The following is a 13,028-nucleotide window of genomic DNA, read 5'->3' as shown; positions in this document are numbered from 1 at the left end:
GGCCTGGGCCCCTGGCCCCGGGCTTTGCTTTGCTGGGTCAGACAGAGGGCACGGGGCAGGGCCAGCGGGCCGAGAGCCAGGCTCACACAGGCACTGCCAAGTGCCTGGTCAGCAGTGGGCAGGGAGACAGGGACCTGAGGCCTGGGGCAGGGAGGGGGTCCAGGGCAGGGGAGTGAGCCTCAGGCGGCTGTCAGGCCAGGGAGGCATGGTGGAGAAATGAGGGCCAGTGTGTAGGGGTGTGGGCAGAGACCACGACATGCAGCCCCTCAGCAAACCAGGAGCAGGTCCCCCAGCTTCCTCTGGCCCTCCCCTCCTGCTAACTCTGAGCCCTGTTGTTAGAATGGAATTCCCCTGTGCTTGTCCAGGCCATGAGGTCCTTGTCATTGAGGGGAGGAAGTGGGAACCCACGGGGCCCCTCCCAGAGCCCACAGTCCCTCCCAAGCACCCCCGTAGGTGGCAGCTCGCCTACCTGGCTTCCTTACTCTTGCAGTCTGGGCGGGAGGCTGGGGGGGCTCTGATTTACCCCCAGATGCTTAATGACCACAGACTCTTAGGGGCTGCAACCCCCCTCCCCTCAAAGGGGCTTTGTGCCACCACAAAGAGGCTCTGTCCCTCCCAGAGAAGCCTGGGTGTTTCCATGGATACAGGGGCTGGGAAGAAGGGAGTCCACCGGTTGTGGGGGGGGAAAAGGGCATTCCAGGCGGGGGCACTGAGGCACACAGACCAGCGGCCCAGGGGTGACTGCTGTGCCTGCCGGGCTCAGGCCCCTGCTGGGAATGCCATGTGCCCCATGCCTGCTAATGTGCCCTCCTCTCCTTGGGATGGACCATGCGGGGACCCCTTGCAGGCTGGGGGCTGATGAGGGAGGTGAGAGACCCCAGCTCAGCATGGTGCCGGTGGGGGGCACAGCCCTCCTTATCCCTCAGGCTCCCCACTCAGGTTTGGGCCTGGAGTGAGTGGGATCCTGGGCTTCTCGGGGTCCCCCAGGGTGTCCACAGGGGGGTCGTTCTCATGGCCTGCAGGGCAATGCTCTGCTACAGTGACTACCTGGGATCTGGGTCAAGGGAAGCGGCGTCGTGACTGGGGGGGCAGGTCTGAGGTGAGGGGGGTTGTTCTCCACCCACTTTCATGATTTTCTCAAGAGAGGGGGCACCCAGGGGAACCCTCTGGGGTACATTCTGCACAGGAAGGTCATGTCTGTGACCAACCCCAGAGGACTGAGACCTTTCAGAACCCTGATGGCAGCGCTGTGTAGCTCTCCTGGCAGAGGGGCGGCCGCTGGGATGTCACCTGCCAGGTGTCATCTATTTCTGCCACCCCCAGTCCTGGGCTGGTCCCAGGCTCTCAGCTCCCTGAACCTCAGATGCTCTAACCTTTGCAGAAGCAGGTCAAGGAGCCCCCTGCCCCACCCCACTCCCTTGGGCTGACAGAGCTGCCCTGCACCTGATCACCTGGGCTGAGGGGACTCCAGACGATGTCCCTCTGGGAGCATGTCCTCAAAGAGCTGAGCTGCTGGGCATCTGTGGAGACAGCCTTAGGGCAGGAGGCCCCAGGGTCCACTCTGTCTGCCCTCCCCCACTGTGCCTGGTCCAGTCTCTGCTGGGAAATGTGATTTGCAGGCGGAATCTAATCACAGAGCTCTGGCGCCCTGAAAATCTCACTGCCTTCCGGGGGTGGAGGCAGGGGTGGGGGGACTGGGAGCTCCGAGACCCCCGGGAACTAGATATCCAGGCCTTGCTCCCTTGCTCCCCTGCTGGGCTGGCGCCTGCTCTCCCCTTCTCCTGAGGATAGCCTTGGCATGCTCCTGGTGGCGGCTGTGCTGCCTTGCGGGCCTTAGCCATGCTCCTTCCGACCCTTCTTCGAATGCTCACAGCCTTGCACCCGTCTGTGTCCAAAGCCCCGGGTCAGCATCTTTTTTGTCCTTGTTTTTTTTTTTTTTTTTTGCTTTTTGGGTCACGCCTGGCAATGCACAGGGGTTACTCCTGGCTTTGCACTCAGGAATTACCCCTGGTAGTGCTCAGGGGACCATATGGGATGCTGGGATTTGAACCCGGGTCGGCCATGTGCAAGGCAAACGCCCTACCCGCTGTGCTATTGCTCCAGCCCCTGTCCTTGTTTTTGGGACCATACCTGGTGATGCTCAGGGCTTTCTCCTGGCTCTGCACTCAGGAATTGCCTCTGGCAGTGCTCAGGGGACTATATGAGATGCTGGGGATCGGGGATCGAACCCAGGTTGGTTGTGTGCAAGGTAAGCATCCTACCTGCTGTACTATGGCTCTGTTCTCCCCACTTTTTTGGGGGGGCAGGGTGAGGTTTTGGGTCACACCCAGCAGTGCTCAGGGACTGCTCTTGACTCTGTACTCAGGGGTCACTCATTGTGGTACTCAGGGAACCCTATATGATGCTAAGCACGGAACTGGTAGTAATTTTTTTCCCACTTTGAGTAGACTCATCTTTTTGTTTGTTTGTTTGGGGGTACCTGGCAGTGCTCAAGGGTTACTTCTGGCTATGAGCTCAGGGATCACTCCTGGCAGTGCTCAGGGGACAATGTGGGGCGCTGGGGATCAAACCTGGGTTGGCCACATGCAAGGCAAATGCCCTGCACTTTGAACTATCTCTCCGGCCTCTATACCTTCATTTCTTGTTCTATTGATTTAAAGAAGCCCCTTGCAGATGGAGGGTTAGCAATTTATTGCTGGCTGATGCAAAGACTTGATGCTACTTTGGCAGTTGTCTTTAATTTTCTTTAATTTTTTTTTGAGGTGCTAGGGGTGGCATCCCCAGGGCCTCACACACATAAGCCAGATGTTCAACCACTAGGATGCATCTCTGGCTCTTTTGTGCTTCCTTCTATCTCTATCTTCTATCTACTGTCATCCCATTGCTCATCGATTTGCTCAAGCGGGCACCAGTAACGTCTCCATTGTGAGACTTGTTACTGTTTTTGGCATATCAAATATGCCACGGGTAGCTTGCTAGGCTCTGCCGTGTGGCTGAGATACTCTTGGTAGCTTGCCACACTCTCTGAGAGGGATGGAGGAATCAAACCTGGGTTGGCCGCATACAAGGCACACGCCCTACCCTCTGTGCTATCACTCCAGCCCTTCTATCCTATGATAGAAAATCGCAAACACAATACCTAAAATTGGGGGCTGAGTCCTCATATGCCCCACCAGCTTCCCCCTGACTAAGCCTCTGTCCAGAAGTAAAGCCTCTCTGCTGGCTCATCTCAACACTCATTGAACACGATGTTCTGCATGGTCTGACTTAAAAAATGGGGTGGTGGAAAGAGCTGAGAGGCCTGGGGCACATGTTTTGCATGCAGGAGGTTTGCTTCCTGGCACTGCAGGGTTCCCTGAGCACAGTCCACAGTGACCCTGGAGCTGGGAGTTGCCCCAGCACTGCTGAGTATGGCTTCCGAACCAAATCAAACCAAAAATATTATTTTCCAAATTAAACATGTGAGAGGGGCTGGAGCGATAGTACAGTCTTAGGGTGTTTGCCTTGCACACAGCTGATCCGGGTTTGATCTTCGGCATCTCATATGGTCTCTGAGCACCCCCCAGGAGTGATTCCTGAGTGATGAGCTAGGAGTAAGCCCTGAGTATCGCTGGGTGTGACCCCCAAACAAAAACAAAACAAAGCTAAGACATGAGCACAGCATGTAACCCTTTTGGAGGGGGGTTGAGAACTGCTTCAGTCTCCCTGAGAGAGGCTGCCCAACTTTTCTTGGCATATTCTGCTCTCAGCTCTGGGGCAGCCTCCTGCTCACTGCCCATTAGCTCCTGCCCTGACTGCCAGGAACCCTGCAGTCCTGTCCTGCTTGGGATGGACAGATGGACATGCACCCTGCCTGGGTGAAACCCAGTCCCAGGAGGCCTGCTCCAGCTCAGCCCCAACCTTGGGTGAATGCCCATCCCTGTGGGCTTGGCTGGAGCTGCCCCTGTGGCTGGGCTGTCCCAGGCACTACAGGGCAGGCAGGTGGGGTGACACCATCAAGGGGCCCTCCCCCCGCCCCCATCCCCAGCAGAGAGCAGGCTCTTAGACCTACTTCTGCCCCTCATCTCAAGGGCTGTGGGAGGGACAGGCTGGGGTTGGTGACCCGTGAGTGTCATGTACCATGTCCACTCGCCCCTCCCAAAGACGCAGGGACAGCAGGCAGGGTGCCGCGGTGGCTTGTAGGGGCTCAGCCTCCCCGCCACTGCCTCTGGCCCAACCCTTAGGAAATTCCTCTAATTCCTCAACCCCGATTAGACTCAGCCCCGTAATTTGATTTTCTAGAGCAGGGCTTGGCAGGGCTCTGGTGAGGAGGAATGTCTGGGTCAGCAGGAAGATGTCAGCTGTGGGCTTCCGTATGCGGGAAGGACCCGTGTCTCTCCTGTCCTGAAGGTGCCTCCACTTTCCTGCCTGAGGGTCTGAGGGAATGAGGGTTGGCCACATGGTCTCTCAGCAGACTTGGGGTCCCTCCCCTAGTAGTGTCTCCATCTTGCACAGTGACTACCCCCCGCCCCCGCAACTGTCCACCTCCCTCCATTCTGCCAGCCAGCTTTCCGCCTTTATGCCCCACTCACTGCCCATGGCCGCTCTCTCCTGTACCCCACCCCCACCCTCTCAGTCCACAACACCTACTTCACTCGTGTATCCATGTCCCTCTGTCCAGCCTTCTGTCTTCCTGTCCTTGCATCCACCCACCAACCATCCACTTACCTACTGTCCCATCTCTTCTGTCCCTCTGTCTCCCCATCCTCCCATCCACTCAGCCTTGAACCCAGGCCCTCTCCGTCTATTCGTCCAGTCACAGCCCTTTGTGTGCATGCAGCTTCTCCCCATCTCTGTGGAGTCCCTTTGCCCCCAGAGTTCTGGGAATGAAGGCACTCCTGGGCCTGTGTTAGGGAGGTCACGGCGGTTATAATCCCGGGTGGTATATTTTGTTGGGGTTTGATATCCACCCTAGCCCTCCCCATATTCCTCATCTTTCCTAGCCCATGCAGTGGTGCTGACCAGCAGGGGCACTACTGGTAGCAACTGCCTTTCCCCAGGGCAATGCCCATTCCTGTACTGGCCCCTGCACAGGCCCTGGGTGGCATATTGCCCTGATTTTGCTAAGTCTGTTCTGTGGGTCTGTGCAGGAAGTGCCGAGGAATTGTGCAGTTGGCGGATGGTGCCAGGAGGGCCATGCCCACAGGGTGTGGGGTACACTTACCTTGGGTGGACACTGATGGCCAGGAAGAGAGTGACAGTCTGTGAGGACCCATAGCATGGCCCTTCCACCTGTGCCCAGCCCTCCCAGGGCCACATCAAGAAGAGCCAGGTCTGGTGCCTGCCCACGCCCACCCCCAGGACTGACAACATCTCCCCAGAGTGCCGCTGGGGAAGCATCATAACATTCCTGCACATCAGGCCACCAGAGTATTATACACACAGCTTTAGTACACAGAGTGTTCAGAGGTGTTGGCCGGAATCACCTGTGCCTGCATGAGCTTCTGCATGGACGGGGGCCCGCCCTGTTTCCTGGGCGCCCCAACCCCAGTCTCTCCCCATCACCCACATTGTGCTGCCCTGAGGCCCCTGAGGGGCTTTTGTGGGGCAAGGGGGAGTACCCTCTGGCTGGTCAAGGACAAAGGTGGGCCCAGGGCCCCATGCCATGGGTGACTGTGGCGTGCTCAGCTCCCAGGGCTGGTGTGAGTGGTGTTGCCTGGGAGATACCCAGGCACTTAGCTTTGATGTGTGGTTGGGCTCGGGGAAGGTCAGTGGCGGCTTCAGCTACCTTCTCACCACTGCCTCAGAATTCCAAGCCCCCAGCCAGCCCCCAGCTGGGACTAGAGGGCCCCTTCAGGTCAGGGTGTGGGAGGCTACTTGGATCCTGGAGCTGGGTAGGCTCCAGGGTGGAGGGCAGGAAAGGGGCTGCGGTTGTCTGTGTGGACTGTTGCCCTGCTGTACAGGATCCTGGGTCTTTGGGGGACAGGAGTGAGACCTGAGGTATGCACTAGAATGGCGGGAAGCCCCCACCTGGTCCCCCAAGAGCAATCCACCTGGCTGTGGATTGATTCCCAGAGCACAGCTCTATCTCTCACATGTGACCTGGCTCCAGCCCCTCCACTGAGGGCAGCGTCATGTTATTCCTGGACCCTGCAGTGGGATGCAGCCACTTAGGCTGGGTGAGGAAAGGGCAGGAAAGGGGCTGGAGCAATAGCACAGCGGGTAGGGTGTTTGCCTTGCACGCGGCCGACCCGGGTTCTAATCCCAGCATCCCATATGGTCCCCTGAGCATCGCCAGGGGTAATTCCTGAGTGAAGAGCCAGGAGTAACCCCTGTGCATCGCTGGGTGTGACCCAAAAACCAAAAAAAAAGAAAGGGCAGGAAATGTGGTGCCAGCCCGGGCCAGCTCGGCCCACCCACCCCTGCCCTTGGTGCTCAGTGCATCGTGCACAGCACAGGCCGTGTCTAATTCTGGCAGTGCCCACCACATCAGCCCCTGCACAGCGGCCTGCGTGCCCACACAGGACGTGCCGTTCTGTGGGTCCTTTATCCCCTGTGGGCCAGGGGCCCGGGCTGCCTTTGAGCCTTTTCTTCCGGCTCTGTGAACATCGCTGCCCCTGACAACGCGCGGTCAGGCCGACAGACTGATTTGTGTGGCGAGTTCTGGGGAGGGGAGAGGCAGCTTCTGGCAGCCGTGGTGGGGACTCCTTGTCCTCACTGGACCTTCATTTACTCAGCTGTCTCGGCACCAGGGCCTCTAAGCTATTCTTTCCCCTTGCAGTGTCCCCATGCACCCCAATTTGTGTCTGTGGCCAGGTTCCAGTCTTTCAGGTCAGGCTCGTGTGCATTAGAGTGTGTCCCTCAGGCTATGCCCTCTTGCTGCCCACGAAAGTCAGCTCGAAAGCACACGGTGCGGAAAGCTCTGGCCTGTCAGTCCAACTGTCTGGCCTCCTCCTCCACCTGCTCCTGCTCCTCCCGGGTCTCCTGGGGTGCTCCAGGGCTGGGGCTCAGGCAGGCCTGGTCCTCCTGATCCAACGGCTGGGCCTTGGAAGTCAGGCCCCACCTTCCGCCTCTTTCCTGACTGGCCGTCAGGTTTGGGGGCTGCTCCCCACGCCTGCGCTTGGCTGCCTCCTGCCATGTGGATAGATGCTGCCCTGCTCCTGGCCCATGTGGCTGTGCATGTGGGCCAGCCCACCAATCTGTAAGCCACTGTCACCCCACACCTGCCTAAGCTTCCTGGGTACCCAGCACTGTGGAGCTGCTTCTCATAGGTCAGGGTGAGCAGGCAGCAGGGGGCCGGAAGCCTGAGCGTGGGTCACACAAGCGCCTCCTGCTCTGCCCTACCCTGCCCTGCTCTTTGCACTGGACTCTGAGATGCCCAGAGTTTCTGGTCTAGTCAGAAGTGGAATAACCCAGGTCAGAGCCCCAGGCCCTATGGGGAGGGAGCCAGCTGCTTCTGGCTAGCCTCAGATTCATGGCTTTTAATTTAGAATTTAATCAATGTGGCTTGTCCCCAGAGAGCTGGATGCTCCTGTTGGGAGCGAGCTGGAGGATCTGCATGTGCAGCAGGGTTGGGGTGGGGAGGGTGGTTGCCAAGGGTGGGGGGAGGAGTGGGGAGGTACAGGTGGCCCTGGATGGCCCCAGCCCCGCCCTGACCTTGCTCTGCTTTGTTTGCAGCCAGCAGGCATCCCCGCCATGGAGGACTGCAACGTGCACTCGGCCGCCAGCATCCTGGCCTCGGTGAAGGAGCAGGAGGCTCGCTTTGAGCGGCTGACTCGGGCACTGGAGCAGGAGCGGCGCCATGTGGCCCTCCAGCTGGAGCGCGCTCAGCAGCCTGGAGTGGGCACTGGTGGCATGGGCAGTGGGCAGCCCCTGCCAATGGCCTGGCAGCAGCTGGTCCTGCAGGTAACAGCCAGGTGACTCAGGAAGGGTAGAGCTAGGCAAGTAGGCAGTGGTTTACAGCGAGGCCTTCTGGGGCTCCTGGGGAGTGGAGGAGCATGGGATGCCAGGAGGACCATGTGGATGGAGGGGGTGGGTGGGAGGAGGACACAGCCTGACCCTCAGACTGCCCACTTCTCAAGTGTGTCCTCAGGACTCAGTGGGCAGCCTGAAGTTGCGTTTGCTTCATGCATGCTGATGGGACCGCCCCAGAAGAAGTCACAGAAGAGCCTTGGGCTTTGTGTACCGCTCAGAGGCGGGGGCCTGGGTGCCCCAGTTTCCCCTCTCATGACCCTCCTTTGCTGCTACCCCAGAGGTGAGCAGCCAGTCTGCTCTGTGGCCAGGCCCCTGGACTCACGGGGACCACCCAAGGGGTAGTGCCGACCCTCCTCGGCATGTCCTAGTCCCTCCAGGAGTGACAGAAGCCCCTCCAGGTGGTGGTGCAGAGCTGGGAGAAGACAAGGCCTAGGAAATGGGTAGCATTATCGAGGCTTCTATTCCTGACAGCCTGACGGCGGGGGTAGCTGACAGATCCGTCCTGGAAGCTAAGAGAAGGGGAGCGTTTCTGGATGTGGGCATCCCATGTTGTCTTGCCTTGGTAACTGGTTCAAGAGGCCTGGAGGGGCTGAGGGTTGCTGAGACCTCTGGGCCCCTTTAAGAAACCCAAGTGGCTCCTCAGTTCTCTGGCTCAGGTTCCTGGCCTGGGTCAACTCTTTCACCTGGCTGCAAGACCCCCACCCCTTTCCCCATGGACATATATGATCTCCCTTTCCCATTCCTAATGAGCACCAGCCCCCAGAAAACAGAATGGCTGAGCTGTGCCACCCTGCTGCCCCCAGTGGGCAGAGGAGTTCGTTGCTGGCCTCCCTAATGTGAGCCCCTGTGCCTGTGGGGCCCAGAGCTGCAGCCCCTTGGGCTGGCGGACCCAGCAGGGTCTACTCTCATGCCTGGACACCCTCATTTGCCAGTAGGTGGTGAGTGCATACGGTCCAGGCTGGGGTCAGTCCAGGCCAGAGATAACTCTAGGTCTGCAGCATATCTGCAGCCCCACCACTGGCGAGCCCCTGATTTTCCCTAGTACCCCAAGCCCATGCCTGATGCTGAGATGGTCTCCCTGTTTGCAGAGCCAGTGTCGCAGGAAGTGGGGGCTGAGTCAGGGAAGGTCGGGGCTCACGAGCCTCCCAGAGTGGCCCCCGAGTCCTCCCCAGGAGGAGGCCTGCAACCCCACACATTTTTTAAAATTAATTTTTTTTTTGTATTTTGGAGAATAGCCTGGCTGAGTCATATGAGGACAGGGGAAGGCAGTGACCCAGAGGCCACCCTCAAGGGCCAGGCACTCCCGCCAACTTTCCTAGAGTAAGGGTTTTGGGGTTCTGGCTCTACCCAGACACTATCTTGAGGTTCAATGTAAGGTGTTCCCAATAGCAAGGTCCTGAGAGCGCAGACCTCTGTCTGTCACCCTCTTCCAAACACTGCTCTGACCTCCTATCTCTTGGAAGGAGAGGGTTTCTTTCTTTCCTTCCCGATGTGTGTGTGTGTGTGGGTCACACGAGCTCTGATCTATCCTGGCTCTATGCTCAGTGACCATATGTGCTGCCGGCAATCAAATCAGGGTTGCATGCAAGGCAAGAGCTTTCCCTACTCTGCTCTCTCTCCAGCCCAGCGCAGGAGAGGGTTTTCTAAAGCTGAGATGGGAAAGAACTTGTGTGCCTGGAGCTACGCTGGACCTGCAGAGCTGATGGAGATGCTGGGGGGTTGGGAAGGGACACCTGGTCATGCAAACCAGGCTTGGCCGCTTCAGTGCCCAGTCTCCTTCCCAGATTCATTTCAGTAGAAGGTGCCCAGTGACCGACCTGCCAAGCTGTATGGCTCCCTGGAGCTGGGGCTCAGGGTCAGCATAGGGGTCTGAAGCATGGGGGAGGAGCCCCAATCTGAAGCTGGGGGAGCAGGATAGAGAGGTCAGAGCTGACCCCAGGGGTGGTGCTGCCATGCACCCTGAGAAGCACCCCCAGGCCTGAATGTCTACCCCGCATCCTCCAGCAGGGAGGGCCTTTTCTTCAGACTCTCACTGTGTAGGGAGGGAACATGCTGAGTGACCTGTCCACACTGACCAAGGCCAAGGTCAGTAGGTGGCTGGGGCATTGACGATTAGTGCAGATAATCAGGGAGAAGACACAAACTGTCCAAATGAAGCACATAGTCCCAGTTCCTCTATGACCTAGTCCACCAGGGCAGCTGTAGGTGGAAGACCAGGGGGCAGGGGACCTTGTGACTAACTCCTGTTCAGGTCTGAAGCCTGAGGCTCAGAAGTATGGCAGCCTGAGACACTAATCTCTCTACATTCAGTGTGTGGTGGACGAGCGGCTTCAGAGCAGGTTCCATTTATTGAACCAGCAGGTGGGAGGTAGGAGGACCAGACCCAGGATCCCTCTGTGTGTGTGTGTGTGTTTGTGTGTGTGTGTGTGTGTGTGTGTGTGTGTGTGTGTAGGGGGGAATGAACACCCAGCAATGCTCAGGGCTTATTCCTGTTTCTGCACTCAGGCATCTCTCCTGACTGTGCTTGGGGGACCATATGGGATGCCAGTGATCAAACCTGGGTCATCTGTGTGCAAGGCAAGCACCTTATCTGCTGCACTATCTGCCCCCATCCCTCCAAGTCCTCTCTTTCCTTCATCCATTGAGCCTTCCTGGACTGACTTAGTCTCTCAAAGAGCCTGGATTCCTTATCCGAGGTACGAGTCATGTGCTTGTCTTGGCAGGGTGTGGCCAAGAGGTGGCCCCAGCCAGCTCATCACCTGTGTCTACCTGTCCCTCCAGCAGAGAGACTACCATGAAGGGTGGTGGGTGGCAGCTGCACATTCCCACCAGGCTGATGGGGGCATACTCCCCAAGATGCCCTGGTCAACCTGCCACTTTTAACACCTAGGAGAGAGGGTGTGAGCTAGGATCACCCAACTGTCCAGCTCTCTTACTTTTAACACCCACGGGGGACCATGGATGGCCTCTGTGTTTTCATGAGGGAGGACAAAGTGTGCCCGCGAGGCTGATTTCCCAGGTCTCTGGAGCTCTGCGGGGACCGTCTTTGGGCCACCCACTGCTGTTGATCGGGGACCTGGGGCGGGATCTGGAGACTTTGTAGTACCGTTCATGCCTTCATTGGCTTAGCGGCCCCTGTTACCAGTGAGGATGGACTCGCACCTTGGGCGCACGGGCACCCCTGGCCCCCAAACTCTGTTTCCCCAACCCTGCCGCGGGAGGCGCTCCTGAACTCTTCGTCGTGGGCAACTCGAAGCTAGGCAGGACTCCCGCCGGAAGTTACCCCTCACTCGGGCGCGAGAGACTGAGACCCCTGCCGTGTCTGGCGCGGGTGTGAAGAGCCCAGCCCGCCTCCAGGCCGCGCGCGCCGGGGGCGGACACCCGGCCGGCCCCGCCCCCGCGCCCCCGCCCCGCCCCGCCTGGGCGCGGCCCCGCCCGATTGGCTGCTCGCCGCGGCCTCGCCGGCTCCGCCCCCACGGGGAGCGAGTCCGCCGAGCCCGAGCGCGAGCGACCGAGGCCCGGGAGCCGAGCCCGGTCCGGCCGCCGCCACCGCCGCCGCCGCCCCGCCGCCCCGCTGCCCCGCCGCCCCGCCGCCCAGGCGCCCGCCGAGCCCGGCCCGATGCCGGCCGAACTCAGACAGGTTGGCAGGAACTTGGCCCCGGCGAGCGGGGGCCTCCGTCCCGGGGGCGCGCGCCGGCCTTCCCCCCGAAGCACCGGCTTTTGTTTTGTGGAGCCGCGGGCCGGAGACGGCTATTGTCTGCGCTCCGGGTCGGCGGTCTGCGGGCCATGAGTCCCCTGCCCGGGGTGGGGCTGCCGGGTCCCCGAGCCAGTCCCGGGGGCTCAGGGCTGCCCCCCGCCCTCCCCCGTCGTCTGGCCGTGCGCTCCAGCGCGCGAGCGGGGAGCAGGGCGGGGACCCGCCGGGCACACCCCCAGGCCGGCACGGGACAGGTGCGGAGCCCCGGCCCAGGGGAGGCCGAGACCCGAGCGGGAAACCTGCTGGGTCTCCCCGCCCCGCGCGGGTGCGGGTGGGGGGCGGGAGTCCCCGCCCGTCCTCCCCGTTCACTGCCACCTTCCCAGCTCGGGCTCCGACTCCCGGGCTCAGCCCGGGAGCTCCCCGAGCGTTCGCAGAACCGCTGTCTGCCGCGGCGTGCACGTGAGCCCAGGGGGGGGGGGGGCCCAGTCCACGTGCGGAGGCGGGAGGAAGGGGGGTCTCTGTGGAAGGAATGCCCGAGCGGGTCAGGGGTGCGCTGGCGGAGGGGGGCGGGTGGTGGTGGAAGGGGGCGGGGCCCAGTACCAGGGCGGGGACTGACTGTGAGGAGTGGCACCTGCCCAGGCCCTGCCTTCTCCTCCCCCTGTTGTGGTCCCTAGGATCTGGCCAGAGATGGAGAAGCCCGCTGGGGCCCGGGGTTAGGGGTAACCTGAAAGATATGGCCAGAACTTGGGGAAGCTGCTCGGGTGGGTGTGAGCTAGCCCTTCTGTGTGCGTGCTTCCTCCCCCGGTCTGCTGGGCACTCACTGTCCTTGGTCTCCCGGCCTCTCAGCGGCGGATTCTTGCCACAGAGGTCTGCCAAAGCTGAGGGAGAGGAGAGGACCTCTGGGGGCCCAGGGCTGGTTGCCTAGGGAGCATTGATGCAGGGGGTCACATTACTTTTGCTCTCCACTGGCTTGTGGATTGGCAGCCGGTCATTCTGTGCCCTCTGGAGGCTTTGCACTGGGATTGTGGGAGTCAGGTGTAGGGGCCCACCCTAGCCAGTGCCTGTATGTGCTTTCGGGCGGTGGATGTGAGCGGTTGGTTGTCGTTAGGTTGGCTTTTCACCTTAGGGGCCATGGGTGCTTGTCTGCTGTGCAGACAGAGTAGGTAGATGGGTCCTTGGGGACCCTCATCCAGACTCCTACCCCCCCCCCCCGCCGGCTTATTTCTTCTGTCCACACTCCTCTTTTACCCTCTTGCGTCTCAGAGGCAACTGAGTTTTTGCCCATGTGATTTTCTCCACGTCTGTATTTTCTCCACCTCCCTTGATTCTAGCCCCAGAGTGGGCCTGGGTCCCTGGCCAGTTCCCTGGTTTTGGCATTCTG

General features: G+C 60.2%; 1 protein-coding gene across 6 annotated transcripts in view; it reads left to right on the top strand.

Annotated features, from left to right (window-relative positions):
* The window catches only part of ARVCF (ARVCF delta catenin family member), a 42,007-nt gene that overhangs the window by 14,455 nt on the left and 14,524 nt on the right, over nucleotides 1-13,028 (top strand). For 4 of the 6 annotated variants that reach the window (XM_004607482.2, XM_055119364.1, XM_055119362.1 and 1 more), the window contains one exon: nucleotides 7,657-7,884. In XM_004607482.2, the coding sequence (XP_004607539.2) occupies nucleotides 7,675-7,884 (210 nt within the window). In that variant the 5' untranslated portion in view covers nucleotides 7,657-7,674. Of the gene's footprint in view, nucleotides 1-7,656; nucleotides 7,885-11,495; nucleotides 11,594-13,028 lie in introns of those variants that run through there. The other 2 variants (XM_055119368.1, XM_055119367.1) reach the window with 1 other exon arrangement.

Source organism: Sorex araneus, chromosome 11, assembly GCF_027595985.1.
Source record: "Sorex araneus isolate mSorAra2 chromosome 11, mSorAra2.pri, whole genome shotgun sequence".
NCBI lineage: Eukaryota > Metazoa > Chordata > Mammalia > Eulipotyphla > Soricidae > Sorex > Sorex araneus.
The sequence above is the reverse complement of the archived record's forward strand: the minus strand, read 5'-3'. Positions and strand labels throughout refer to the sequence as shown.